The sequence below is a fragment of the Tinamus guttatus genome, unplaced genomic scaffold, assembly GCF_059628265.1.
Source record: "Tinamus guttatus ecotype Peru unplaced genomic scaffold, ASM5962826v1 Tinamus_guttatus_pri_ptg000208l, whole genome shotgun sequence".
Lineage (NCBI taxonomy): Eukaryota > Metazoa > Chordata > Aves > Tinamiformes > Tinamidae > Tinamus > Tinamus guttatus.
In genome coordinates, this window is record NW_028288742.1 from 10402507 (window position 1) to 10417871 (window position 15365).

At 39.9% G+C, this 15365-nt stretch overlaps 1 protein-coding gene across 1 annotated transcript in view; it reads left to right on the forward strand.

Annotated features, from left to right (window-relative positions):
- Positions 1-15365, forward strand: part of PIGF (phosphatidylinositol glycan anchor biosynthesis class F) — a 17956-nt gene continuing 2591 nt past the window's right edge. The window contains exons 1-4 of the mRNA XM_010222576.2: positions 1-228; positions 1861-1952; positions 2739-2855; positions 9346-9454. Coding sequence (XP_010220878.2) covers positions 1-228; positions 1861-1952; positions 2739-2855; positions 9346-9454 — 546 coding nt within the window. The remainder of the gene's footprint in view (positions 229-1860; positions 1953-2738; positions 2856-9345; positions 9455-15365) is intronic.

A 15365-nucleotide genomic window follows, 5' to 3' on the forward strand; every position in this document is an offset into this window, starting at 1 on the left:
ATGAGCGAGGCGGGAGCGAGGCGGCTCTGGGCTGCGAACCTGCTCTGCGGCTGCGCGGTTGCTCTGGCGGCGACCGCGCCGCGCTTCTTCCTCGAGAGCTTCTCGGTGCTGGGGACGCCGCTCACCTGGCTCTGCATCTGCTCCGCGTCCGTCGGCGCCTTCAGCGTCGTGCTGTGCGCGGCGCTCCGGCCGAGCCCGCCTCACCGGAGGAGCTCCCTCGCCCACAAGGTAGGTGTTCGGCCGTGCACTGCTGCCAGCCGCCGGCAGAGCTGGACTCTCTTACTGGGAGAATCAAATGTAGAAGAGAAAACGACTTATATTTTTTGGTGGGGAAATCTTGCTTTCCATGAATGAACTGGGAAGTGAGGTTTTCAACATTGCCCATGTATTTATTTTCTACCCATGAATAACCTCCACAAGTGAGCGATTCCTTGCCTTTCCTTTTCCGTGTCATGCTCTGTGGCTTGTAGTCTTAGTCCTTGATCCCCCGGCAGTTTATGTGCTGCCAAAAATCGGGGCAAATCGGAGGGGTTGCAGGCGTCACCTCAAGAGCCTGAAGCCCCCTGTTACAAAACGAGACGCTTTTTCGTCTGAGTGGTTAGAAGTTACTAATAGCTAAAAGAAGAAAAGCACTCTTTGAAAAGCTGTTGGTGGTCAAATAGAAAACAAAAGACTCACTAAGATTTAAAACACGCTTGTTTAAAACAAAGCAATTTTAAAGGATGTTGTGAAAGAGCTTGAAATGCTTGCATATTCTTGAACAGCTAAATCTGCCCAGAGAAGGCTTTAAGCCTGTAATTGTTGCTATTTGAACAGAAGCAATAAAGGTGGGAGTTCCAGTAAAATACTTGTGAACAGAGCAGATCTGGAGCAGCACTCAGCTGCTCCAGGAGTGGTGGGACATGGCTGCAGTCAGCAGAGAGCTGGCCAGTTTGTGCATCCTATGTGCTGAATCAGGCAAAACTTAACATTCTTAAATAATTATAAGAAAGTTATGTAAATGAAGGCTCCGTCCTTGACAGCAGTAACTTTGTCTGTAAAACTGCTATCTAGTCTTGCTGACTGAGGGGGGACATGAAGTATATGGAATCACTGTGGACAACAAGCATTTTAATCATGTGTTTGTTAAAAACACAAAGCAGGCTTCAGGTTTTAGGTGAGATTTCATCCCATGGGTGAGTACAGCTACAAAGTATGAGTTTTTATTGGTGAAGAGCTTACCAAGTGACTGTGTTTCTGTATGGTGTAATGGATATCCAGAAACTCTTGTTTAAATCCTGGAAAACTAAATGCATTTTATAACTTTAGAAAGTCGTAGACAGACATTTCTCAGGTAGATTTAGACTTGACAGTTTAAAGATACAGTGTGTTTTATTTTATGTAGTTTTAAGTATTGCATTTGATTCTTAAAATCTTTTATATATGCATATTACATACTTTCTTCTTTATAAATAGTTTTGCATATTCTGTGAGAGCTGTGAAAGCTGCGTTTGCATATTCTGTGAAACAAATAGATATAAAGCTGAAATGTAAAACAAACAAAAATATGCAAGACGCTTTTTCTGTTTATTCTGTTGTTTCCAATTGCTTTTTGTATGGATGGATTATAATAGCATGATAATGAGAAGATTTTTAGATCAGATTGTAATCATGTCTTTAATCAATGTTTTTAATTACTAAACATGAGGAAAGTTGTCGGAAAACACACCAAGGTATAATCGTACTGTGCAGCAGTTGAAATTAACTGTCTAAGGAAGTAGGCAGAGTGAGATGCCACTGTTAGGATATTGACTATATACATAGTTCATTGCTCATTTTTATTTTGAAATGTTGTTCTGATATTTTGTTGCTCTTTTTTAGATATCCAGATTTCTAAAATGCTGTATGTACTTTTGCATATCTTGCATACTGTTTCATGTGATTGTTGTTCTTTATGGAGCACCTCTCATAGAGTAAGTTGGAAGAACCTTTCTTTCTCTAAGCACTTTAAGGGGCAGTTCTTGCAAATATTGGTATAAGTACTTAATAATTGGGAATTAAATGATAACCTCCTGGCTGGGGGAGAAGTGGTGGCAGTTTCTTACAGAAACTGTCTCTTGCAATTTTATCTAGTTGGAGATGTGCAGGTATAGGCATACTTGACACTTGTATGTCATATACATTGTTACAAACGTTTTCTGAGTTTCAATTAGTCATTTTTCCATTAAGACTCTAGAATGTACATATCTCATATCTTTCACCCTTTTCTTATTAGTCTTTTAATCTATAGGGGTGTTTTTTTTTTTTAAAAAAAAAAAGTCTGTTTCACATCTCTCTTAACTGATTTTAATTTTCAGAATAGTGGTGATGACATGTGGCTTGGTTTCATGGTTGTTTCCATTAAGTCAAACTAGAAATATAAATGGAATAATAGAGTAAATATCCAAATCTACTTCAACTGGAAAATAACTTTCCATGTGGGGTATTGCTGTGATTGTTAAAATGTTACAGGTATTGGACGTTTAAAGTAAGCTAATACATTTCAGGTTTTGTTGGGATAAGGAATGTATGTTAGAATTCTTTCCATCTTTCTTTTGTCTTCTACACAGAAAGAAGAAAAAAACTTTATTTTTCCTTAGACAAATTTAAGAAAGAATGCATGTTTTCAAGTTGTTTTAGAGTCTTTTTCTTAATTCTTGAAACTCTTAGAAATGTAGCAATTCTACTTGAGTTGATTTTGTTGCATTCCTTCTTTGTAGGTCAGTGACTGAGACATTTTTGTTTGCAGTTCTCCTATCTACCTTTACTACTTTACAATGCTTGTGTATGCTGGGACCAAACATTCAAGCGTGGATACGGGTATTTAGTAAAAATGGGTAAGTTCTATTTTAATTTTTCTCTATTACTATCCATGGAAGAAATAGATGGAATGGACTTATCATAAACAATATATCATGGAGTTTCTTGTAAAGCAAATAAAACATCCTGAATTATAACTTATTTTCATACGCATAATTAAGGGATCGTGAAAGTTTTTTTTGGCAATGAAAACTCTTAACTATCTTGAAGATGTTACTGATTGGAAAACTGGCTTTTTATTTCTAGTGTCCAGATTGGAACTCTGAAGAAAAAAACAAAAAGCTCCCTATATGCTTGTGGTTCTAACAATATGTTGGTGTTAATGCCTCTGTAAAGTGCCCTAAGAGTGAAGTCTAATCTCAAACAAAAGTTAAAGTTGTATAACCCCACTGACATAAGGAGTTACGTTTGATTTAAACTTGTGTAGACATAGCCAGCAGTAGGTTTTTTTACTATGTGTAGTTTAATGTATTGGCTTTTGTAGTATATTAGTTTTCAGCTTACTGAAAAATATCTTAAATCCTGACTCAAGTCAGTTATACCAAGTTTTTATTTTCAGTGAGCAGAGTAATAGAAATGACAATTTGTGAGAATTTATGAACAACATGGAGTCTTTTAGCCAGAACAAATTATGGGTGATTCACTTGGTCATGTCTGGAATTTTGCATCTGGAAATAATAGGTGCATTTAAGTAAGCAATGTTTGACAGCAGTCTTCCTTTGTGCCAGGTTAGATTTTTAATATATGTCAGTTTATTTCTTTCCTCAGTGTTACTTCTACATAATTATTGCGTAGGAAACAGGAGTTTTCTTTTTCAGTGACGGCTTGCACATACCACTTACATCCTAGTGAGACATGCAATATTGTCTGAATGAAATGCTTATTTAATATAGTGATGTTTGCAAGCCTCTGTATGAAAGTAGTCTAGAAGTAAATACTGTAGGATTTCTTTATGCAGTAGTAGACTGCTCTTTTAAAAATAATTCTATAGTTCTTTGTTTGACTGTATAAATGAGGTGGAGTTGGGCATGCGTGGAGTGTAGGCATGACTTATTCCTAGGTTGTGTCCCCGCACTTCACCATGTAAGGGTAAGATCAGGGAGCCTGTTTGCTTAGGAAGAAGAGTTCGATGAGCTGAATTGCACAGGGGCTGCAAATTGGAAAGTCTGTCTGAGAGTATAGCTTGGAGCAAAAAAGGACTTTGTTTAAAAAAAAAATCAGAACAAGCTTAGATTAATTATCAGATCAGAGTTTATTTTTGTTATTTGTTATTTATCTTATTTATCCATGTGGTCTTCATAAGATCAACGTGTGTTTTTGTTCCTAAGAAAAGCAGAAAAAGAAATTTAGTATATAAAGGGTATAAAAGGTGAAAGATGTTAATATTATCCATCTCTTTCTTTGTATCTTTTTTAATTTTTTTTGCCGTTTTTAAGGTGGTCTAGGATGGAAATACTGTGTGCATAATATCTTCTCCCAGGACTATTCAAAGTTGCATTGCAGTGCCTTAGTGCGTATAATCCATTGCATCATCCTGGCTAAGGTGTAGCTGAGACAACTTTGCATAAATATTTTGGGGATGTTCCTGCAAAGAGCTTTTTCTTTTCAGATGCTTCTGTCTTCATTTGTAGCTTTTGAAAGCAGTCACTGCTGGTAAAATCAATTCACATTATTACAAAGTCAGTCTCGAAGGCCCCTTTGCTCTAGAAAGGCGATTAGTCTCATGATAACGTGTATTCTGTGGCACTGCAGGCTTTTTATCTGCCTTGTAGGAGTTTGGTGATGTTGAGGCTTTTTTGCTTCATTTCGAATACATGAAACAATTGCACGAAATCTGGTTGTAGTTCAGACAGAAAATTGCATGTGCTTCTTGCTATCAAACTGAGTGCACTTCCGAATTGGAAACATTGATTTGATGGACCAGATTTTTTTTTCAAGTACTTTTGTTTTAAGGATTTCAAACAGCTAGTTCTTACCTTAGTCTTTACAGTCTATGTACATGTGAAATGTGTGAGAGAAAAGTGAGCTCTTGTATGCTCTGTAACAATAATTTCAGTCCAATTTTAAGTAAGATGTAAACAGAGCTTCACCTTCCCTCCTTCCCCACTCCCCAGTCCTGCATTTCGGATTAGGTAGGTCCTGTCCAGCTGCTTCTGGATGCAGCACGTTCTGACATCCAGCATTGTGGCCAGGGTCATGACTCTGATCCCATGTGATTATGCGCCTCTGCGAGCAGATAATGAGAAGCAAAAGCTATCAAAATGGTTGCTGGTACTAATGGGAGCAGGAGCTCCTGAGTAATTGTCAGCTAAAATAGCATTCTGCATAAAAGCCTTTAGCAATCAGCTTGCAATTGCTTCTTCTGGGGACTGTTCAATTCAAGCCACTAGTTGGGGTAATTGTGTTGAAATTTCTGACACGAGAGCAATTGTTAGATGTCACCAATAAACTGTCAGGCCTGAGTAGGCAATATATAGTGTTTGGAGCTCCTCAAGACATAGTACAACACCGTAGCTTTAGGGCTGTCTCCAGGTTTCATTCCTATCTCTCCTTGTGTCCTCCTATTTCATTCCTTGTGCACTGCCTGCTTTTACAGACTTGGAAATGGCCTTTGCAGAGGCGCACGTCACCGAAGTGCTGGGCAGCCTCGTATTTCAGTGCTGCCATAGTGCAGAATTTGGGGGCCTTATCTACCCAAGGGCTATCTTGATAAATGCGAAGTGTTAACTAATCTCTTACTGCAAGCATTATTTAAAATAGCACTTAAAGTATTGTGTTATTTAACAGATTAAAATAATTACTGTGGGCTGTAAAAGGCTTTTGTGTTACCCGTGCCTAATAATCTTAAAATATCGCTAGATTTGCTTTAAAAAACATTCATATTTGAATATATATACATGTGTGTGTTGCTGCTGCTGTTAGCCTCATGCAACCGAGGGATTTTTGTAGTAGGTTAATGAATACCTGCAGGTGCCCTGGTGGGTGCCATTCCATGCTGAGAAGAATAAGCAAATTGGCGTTACCACTCTGCTGTGGAGACGCTTGGAAGACAAGCAAGGCCTTATTCAGGCAGCCATTGTTGATGCTGCAGGGTGGATGAATTAGCAGCTCAAACTGTTGTTCTTTAAACTACCCATGACTTTCCTTCTTGGCTTAGGCACTGTGCCTTGCTAATGCTGTCATTTGGCTTTTGAACCCAAGTTTATATCTCAATACGATGCAGCAGTATGTGTGCAGCCTAACCAGAAAAGGCAGCCATGCAGCCTAACCAGAATCTGTGAGCTTTAGGGTTTGCTATCTCTCTAGCATCCTACTCCTAAAATGCCCATCTTTCTTCTCTGATCTAAAGCAAGGTTTGCTCATCATCCAAGAGGTGACAAACTTGCATCCAGATCTCTTTCCCATTTGGAGCAGGGGCTTGAATCCAGGCCTCCTGTCTCTGTGTAATGCTTTACTATCTGCTGAACATCTCTTTCCTGTTTCTTAGCTGGTACAAAGTACTGCAGTACTTATGGCCCCTGATAGCAAAAGAATCACTTGCTAGAGCAGTGATGCAAAAATAAGTGCTTCAGGCACGATCAAACAGAAACCCAATTGTTCAAAATTTGGGAAATGGCTGGAGGTTGGAGTGAACTGAGGACTGTAGTCATCAATACCTGCGGTGATCCAGTCTGTGCCATGATTGCTTGTGCAGAGGAGTTTTTCAATGTGCAGTAAAGTCGGCCTTCAACCAGTATAGCTGAACTTGGAGCTTTAACCTTGAGGCCTTCTGTGAAAGGTAAAATTGTTGAAGAGCTGCAATATGCAGACTGCTTTTACTCTTCAGTATTTTCAGGTAATGAACGTTTGTTTTGAAATATTTACATAGTGAATTTTTATTTTAAATTCCAAGGTGTTGTAGTCATCAAATTAATAGCAAGATATCTATACCCTTTGCAGTTGTGCTTGTACCTTTTTTTCTGCAATCATTTGTTTTGTTTTTTTCTCCCCCCTTGCAATGCCTGCAGTGTCTTTATTTTAACTCGCTCAGCCCAACAGCAGCAAAGGTCGATAGGAGAATTTCCAGATTAAATTAGTTTTTACAGAAAACTTCTTAAGAGGAAAAAAATCTCATGAATATGTGGTATAGAAAGACTGTGACTGTAGCTAAAATATGTGATATACATTTTGTATATAGCTCATGTATCCTTATATCAATAACATAAGGAAGATATTAGTGCTGCAGTGCTAGGGTCATAAGGCTGTATCATTGTTTGACATTTGTGTGTTGCTGTGATGGTTTGTGTGTTTTATTAGGAGGTGTTTCTATAGGGGGAACTGCAGTGCTGTGTATGAACTGATTAGAACCACTAATAGGAGATCGAAGCTCTCAAGGATGCCCCAAACAAGAAAACCTCAAAACTGTTATCTGTTGTGGCGTTACAATACACTTTGCTTTTGTCTCCTTCATCTCCCAAATATTTTGTGAAATTCAGCCTGTTCAACCCTTCTGTTTTGGAATCTGACCCCGTGTGCTGGGTTCTCCATGGGCTGTTTTTGTATTTCTAGGCAGCATCCTCATGGTGCGTTGTGTTGTTGGAGCTGCCTGATGCCTATACCTCCTTTTTTGCACCACCCGTGGAGCTCTGTTCGTTAGGGCAGGGCTCGTTAGGACAGGGCCAAGGCTGGACAGAACATACCGTGTTTTGGTGTGTCCTAGAGAGAGCATCTGAAGACTGCCAAACCTTTCCAGCCATTACATCTGCCACACGGTCAACCTGGAAATTCCCCTACTTTAAAGGGAAAGGCAGGGCGGGGGGAGGGAGGAAGTATGTTCTGTGATTATAAACTTTTTGTGGGCATGCAAATCCCATAAGATAATTAAATTTAGTGTTAAATCCTGTTTAAGCATCCTGTTAGTTCTGCCTGTTATGCCAGCTAGATAAAGCAAGCCTTCCACTCTGAGGCTCTCAGCAGGATAAACTTCATCTAACCCTTGAATGTAGATAGGAATAAATGGAGAAAGTGTGTTGATCTTCACCCTGTTGTTAGCCATGACTAACAAAAATATTTAAGAGGTGTGCTATATGCGAAGTGGCGTTTAAAATTGCACAGAAAACTCCAAATACTGCCAATTTCTCTAGACTAAATAGAGCTAAAGCATCTATGCATCTGCCACAGCCGTGGGGCATTGGTTGCTCCAAGACATCTTTTCTCAAAATTGCTTGTAGTGTGTAATCCTTTCTCCAATTTGGCTACCAAACTGTAATGCCTAATGTCAATGCTGGTTGCAACTCCTGGCAGCGAGAAACTCCCGCATCATCTGCTCCGTACTTGGAACTTTGTACGGTGCCCAAGGCTGCTTTTGATTGAGGATGTTATGGAACCTGCTCTGAATGATACAGTAACTGGCAGGGGACAAAACAACTCTCACATGCTCAGTGAGTAGCATTATTCTGAAAAGATTCTTTTTTTTTCCTTTTTAAGGAAAAGGTTAATTATTCGCAGAATGAATCCCCCTTCATGTTATACTGGGACAGTGGTGGCTTTTGGCAGGGAACATTTCACAGAGCCTGTTACAGAGTGGCCGGATCAGTTGTTGGACTGGGGAAGGCCATGACCTTGGGCAGTGGGAGTGTGGGATAAAGGGACAGAGGCTAGAACAGGCTGACCACTTAGGAGCAACAAAAGTGAGGGCAGCTCATTCAGCTGCAGGGCTATAGTACAGTTTAGGGCTCACCATAAGCAATTTGCCCTCACAGGATGGAGGTCAAGCTCCAGGTTCAGATTTGAGTTGGGCTCAACACAGCAGAAACTTTTAGGGCCTTGCAGCACCAAGTGTAATCCTAATGGGAAGATAAGTGGCATCTGTTAGCATTTGCCTGGCTTACAAAAGTATTCCTCAGGCTGATTTCAAAAACTAACATATAGAGATATTATCACATAAAAAAGCAAGCTTATTGTGGCAAAAATAAAATGTTTCAGAAAACATACTTGATGCCTTAATCTAAAGAGATCAGTGAGCACCTGTAAGTGATAGTTTGAATGTTTGCCTCTGTCTTGAATTTACACTTAATATTGACCATATTGTTAGTAGAGGTATTAGCACTAGCAGTTTGAACATTAATAACTGCAAAGTGCAAACTTCTGTGCTAGGTTTGCCTGCTGAAACCCAAAGTTTCATGCCTAACACCATATTTGTCAGGGATTAAGAGTGCTGCAGAGATGGCAAGCTGTTCCTCTGTGCTTGGGGTTTTAAGATGACACAAGTGGAAAGTGACTCATTCTTCTTCCCAAAGCCTCTTTGGAAAGCAGTGAAGCAAATATGTACATGAGAATTGTAGGTGCTTTGAGTTGAAAGGTAAGAACTATTTGTCCATTTTTGTATCTTTTGGGAGAAATCTGCATCTTCTTTATCAAATGCATTTGCATCTGTTTGTAGTCTCACTTGCTAGAAACAATAGATCAGATATTCTCATGCGGTGACTTTTGCTGCTGTTGAAATACTGTAACATACTCTTCTTACAGAGCCATGTCCATCTGGGATAACAATCTTCAGATTACGACAGTGTGCAGCGTTCTAGGGGCCTGGTTTGGAGCATTTCCTATTCCTCTCGATTGGGATCGACCTTGGCAGGTTAGTATCTGTACCTTTATTATAAATATACACATGTATCTTCTGGATATGCACGCTGTATAAAAATTACTGTGGAACTGTAAAGGTATTTTGAGCTTACTGATAAATTACTTCTATAGAGTTGTGCTAAACTATATTTAAAATATCATTATAAGCATCTATTTTTCATGTCTACTGGAAATGTAGATTTTTTTTAACCTCCATTTTAATAGTTTTTTTATTATAGATTTGTGAGGATGTCTGTAACTTTTATAATGAAATACATCTATCGTTCAAAGATTTTGATAGGAGGAAGATACACAAGTAGAAGAGAAAGGTGAAATGATGAAGGTGGCTCTGAGTGTCTCCCTATAATCTTGCATATTTTTTGCTTATGGATAGGGAAGGTGGTTTCCTAGTGTTTTAGTCCCCTTTATCTTCCATGGAAGTAGTAACAGGGATGCATTTAAAGTGGATTCGGTGTGATTTGTGGAAATAGTGTGGCTAAGGCAATGTGTTCAAAGGAACATCTGACAAGAATTAGCTCCATGGTTCCATAGTGAAAAATGTGAAGCAGGCATGACAGATTCCGTTTTTGCAAGTTCACATGTCCATACTAGTCTGTTATTTTTATTGGCATGGAAAAAACTAGCCCATTAAATATAACAAACGTCTGTAATTGGTGAATATATTGAGTATAAAATCAGGATTTTTTTCTGAGGAAGGTGTCTGATGGCACTAGTCTGTTGTTGATGGAGATTCCTGAATGTCATTCAAAAATTGAGAGTCAATGCTCGTTATCTTGAAAGTCTTCCCCTCTTGTCTCAACAAGAGACCAGCACTTCTTCAGTTAGGATATCAAAATGTTAGGATATTAAAAGTTAGTAGACGCTTCTGTTCTTCTGAAGCTGTTCCCTGTTTCCTACCCGATGCCAGGTGACCAGGGAAACTCCTGGTAGGTTCTTTCCCTAAAGCAGTGACAGGAGAGGTGCTTTACAGTGCAGCTTAAAGGGAACGAGAATGGGCCTCATACAGAAATGGGTGGCTCTGAAAGGTCTCCTTGCTTGGAAAGAGTATCTTCCGTGTGGATTGTTGGTGTCCTGGGTGACTGATGCTAGCCATGAGCATATAAACCTGGATATAAAAATACCAGCGTATCCCATGGCATTGAAAATAGGCCATCCCAGCAGTTAAGCACTGTATCTGGAACGGGTCTGTATCTCTGCTTGATCGGGATTTAGCAGATGCTTTGTCAAATCTAGCGTCTAATTTTGAGTGTAGTACAGTCCAGAGAGCGCTTCATTCTTAAAGCCACTTCTGTGAAGTGACAGAAGTGACATAGAAAGGGCTTCAGCTGACAATAGCTTGTAGTCCCTGGCTTGGGAGGTGCCTGCTGTCTGAAGGAGCTGATATATATGACAGCTCTTCTCATACCACTTTGAGAAATAGAGAAAGAAAAAGAAGAGCACTTGAGGCCAGTAATACTCTTTTTTTTTTTTTTTTTTTTTCCCCCTCTATATTGTTGCTGAAATCTTGTCCCACGCAGCAGAACTGAGAAATGACCAGGGGCCATTCCTTCACGTCATGGCTGAGCTATTAATTTATAGTGCCGTCTTCACAGAAATGCATAGTACCGTTCCCTGTGTCTGCCTGATCAGAAAATCACACTTCAGTTTGTCTGGCTTATCTTTCACAATAATTCACTGTCACTTCAAGATCACATGGAGTGAACATGATAGGAGATTCATCATCAGGAGTTCCAATTGATCTGTTAATGACTAAAATCAGAATGCCACTTCATCCTTCATTTTTTATAAAGCAAGGAACCCACACTGTTGCTTTACACACAGACAACCAAACCAAGGTTAAAAACAGATGTCTCGGAAAAACTTTATTTTCCATGTTTATATTTGGAAAAATATATTTCATACAGGGGATATTCAGACTACTGAACCTGTCTACATTTCAAAAGAGGATGTAAAATTCATTTTTTTTCTCAGCATACAGCAATTTTTACTTGAAATAAAACTTAATAGGAAGAGAATATTGCTTTGAAAATAAACTAATATTCATTGAATAATGTTTCAAGATGGAAGTGAAAAAGCACTTTTGTTAGAAATATAAAATATATTGCTAAAAGTTGGTATTTGGACAATTGATTGTTCTTAATTATTCTGTCGATCTTTAAAGAGAAGCAACTTTTTATTTGTCCTTTGTCACTCTGTAAAACAGCCTAAGTGGACCTACTCAGTGTGCAGTTCTTACTGGTGTAGGTGTAATTCTGCATACCTACCAGAGGCAAAGGTAAAGATATAAAAAGTATTTGTCTTTACAAGAATGCAAGCAAGGTAGTCCCTACATTAAGGTTACATTACAAAAAACCTTTCAAACGGCATCCTGTACAGGACATATTTCAGCTTATTGCAAGTGTCAGACTTGGAGCATAATGATTTGGAAATGTCTTGAGATTACTATCTAATTCTTTATTTTTAAAATAATCTTTGTGGGATTTAATTGTGATCCTTTAAATGAGGCTAGCCTGGATGTTGTTCAAAGGGCTTGAAGAATTTTGCATGCTTGTCTTGTTGCCTCCAGCTCCCTGTGCATAAGGGCTATGTAAGGGTTCTAGCCAAGAAGTAGGAAACGGTTTCCTTTGCTGCAGTTGCTAACAGTTTTTAGAAATGCACATTGCATGTGTACACACGCGCGCGCGCATTCTCCTTCATTAAAGGTGCTTTACAAAACACTACGTAATTATGGTGGAGCTTATAAAAAGTACCCTGGAGGCACCTAGAAGGTGGAACACGTTCGCTGCTAGCACTGGTGGCCGTGACAGGCTATGCAGAAGTGAGCGAAACGGCAGTTGCAGTATGGTCAAACTGCTGGGGCGCTTTGCTAAGTGTCAGCATTCAAATCCCCATGTGCTCACGAAAGTGCTCTGGCCTCTTTGGAGTCAGATTTGTGTGGGTAGTAGCCCTGTAAAGTTACAAAAAAATGGTAACTTTTCAGGCTGATGATTTCAAGTTGATGTTGTACTTTTAACAACTGAGTGTTATTAGGATCTTAGCTTCACATGTCACCTGAGAAGTGGCACCTTAGAGCACTATCCTACCTACATCACTGAAGCAGAATGGAGTCAAATAGGTGTAACTAGACACAGTGTAACACTTTATTTATTTATTTATTTCTCTGTGCATAGCTTGATATAATTTAGTTGCAGAATGCGGAGGTATAATCTCCAGACACCCTGTACTCCATTCTTCTTTCACAAAAACCGAATTTTGAAAATGGTAAAGTTTCTTGTTTGATTGCATTATTTTACTACAAGTTTCTTATAATATCTGCTTCTCTTCATGTTCTGTACACACACGCACACAAGCATAAACACATGCACCCACGTGTCTCTTCCAGAGTGTAGTTTTGATCTACAGTAATTGTAGCTACTGAATAAAAAGTGACTTTGAAACAACATTGTCTAAAGTGTTTTCATATAATCAAAGTAAAAAACAAAGCATCTGTTCTTACTTCGTACTGTTGATTTAACACAAATGACTTGATTACCGTGTGATTTAGCTAATGTGACTGTAAATATTAGCCTAGAATACCTCACAGGCATCTCTGTGAGAATCTTGTGTCCATTTGTTAGTCTTCTGAAACCGGACTGCACCTTCCTGCACTGTCTTGCTACTCCTAATGCAGCCAGAGGCTTTCATTGCTGTTTTGCTTTTAGATCTATTACCAACTGTGAAACTTGGGCTGTAAAGGAAATTGCCCTAGCAGACATAGAAGTTGGTTCCACTTCAGTGGGGTTATCACTGTGCATTTAATGGTTTGTTTTCTTTATGTAAACCTTTGCTGGGGAGATCAAAGCCAGTGCTATTTTCTATGACTTTACAACACCAACTCATGAAAACAACTTCTAGCTACAAATGTCACCCTGAAGAAACTCCCACTTTCCTCTCCTCAGTATGTGCTTGGCAACACCCACACTCTGTACAGCACAGTAAGGAACTTCCACTTAATGTGCACATGCAGCCACAACAGATTAAAGGCAGGTAGTGAAATAATTTTAAGACACTATGGATTAAATAATCATGAATTTAAGGCATGTTAGAAAGTGGGAGGGAAAGTGATTGTGCTCATTTATTCAGTTTTTAAAGGAAACTCACTGAAGTTCTTACATAGCTTTTTTTTAATTCACAGAAATGGATCTTTTGAAAGAGTAAGCACACACAAAAAAAATCACAGGTCAGGAATATGAGCAAGAGCGCTCAGCTAGGAAATGGAATGAATCATTTTTCTAAAAGAAACAAGTACAGTAGATTACCCCACGAGATTTGCATTTATATTATTAAACTCCCAGCAGTCATATTGCATTAATTGCCCTTAATACGGCATTAAACAGCTTTATTAGCATGTTGCTGTCAGCTCTGGCCTCTAAGAACCTGGCGTTTATGTCCTTATCCATATATATGTATATATATATATGCGATTCCCATCGCATCTTGTAACGGGGCAAAGCTTGCGTGCAGCCCATGCTGTGGTTTAGCAACTGCGTGCAGAGCAGCGCAGCCCTTGTGCTTAGAGTAAGTTCCAGGACAGGTGAGAAACTGAGCGCTTCTGTGGGGCCTGTTCAGCTGACCTAATGCAATCCCTGTTAAATACTGACGCACAGTGCACCTAATGCAATCCCCACAGCCTGATGGGAAGGAGAAAAAAAAAAAAAGAAAAAAAAAACAGGTGCAAGGAAAACTATCGCTTGAAGCAAACAGCAGAAGTCAGGCTTGTTTTGCATTAACTGCTGGCCCATGTTCTGTCCCTTAGAATGCAATCATTTTTGCTTGTTAAGCATGTATGTGTAGACTCTTTTATTCCCAAGCAACTGTGCAGAGTGCTAGTAATCATATACATAGTGCTAGAATTGGCCCGGTTCCACGTGCACTCGACATCGAAACTTCCTGATTTCACCTCAGCCTGTGAGGGTGCTACGTGCTGCTTCTCAGCTGCTGAAATAGCCAAGGCAGTTGATGACGTTTCTGAAGAATATTACAGCCTGTCCTCCTTGCTCCTCACACTCTTCTCTCCAAAAAACAACCTTCTTCCACTTCAAAAAATGTACAGTTAGAGAAGTTGTCTCCTACCTTCTACCCCACTGCTGACCCAACTTGAACCTTCTGTGTTGGGGTAGAAGTGTCAGTAGGAGAAACTGCGCTGTGCAGTTTTTGAAGGGTGAAAGCACTGGCTTATGAGGTGCATACTTTAAACAAGTGGAATTAAATCCTTCTGAATATGCAGAGGGAACTTAGATTTAGGCAGTTAGTACTTAGTCAGGGAGACCAAACTAAATTTAAGAGGCAGTACAGAACACAGGTCAGAACCAGACCAATGAAGTCAGCGAGTGGCTGGATCTCAGAAAGTAAGGCCAGAAGCTAATGCAAAATAAGGCAGCCCCCTTTCCTTGATGTGCAAGCTTAGACACGCCCTGGGGTAGCTGCTTCTGCGCAGCCTGAAGGCCAGGCCGGCAGTCCTGCAGGAAGGATGCAGAGCTACTGCCATTACCTTCAGGGGGGCTTGCCCTTCCTTGGGGTTAGAGGAAAAAAAGCAACTCCCTTAAATCCAAGGCTTTAACTCCCGGGCTTAGGGAGGGCCACCTGGCCTGAGAAGGCCATTTTAAACTGCCCTCAGAACTGCTCTGGGCCATCGGAGCCATGTGAGTATCTATCTGGCCTGGTGTCCTTCTGTTTTGTGCCACTAGAAGAGATGAGTTAGTCATGGATGCAGGGTCTGTCATTCCTCTCCTTGACCCAGTATCTTTGCCAACTGCCATTAGTGAGGGGTGAGTGTCAGAGGGTCGTGTGTTGAGTGACAGTCTGGAATGTCTTTGAAAAGAGAAGCAAGCACTGCATGGTTTGGAAGGCAGACACAGGCACTG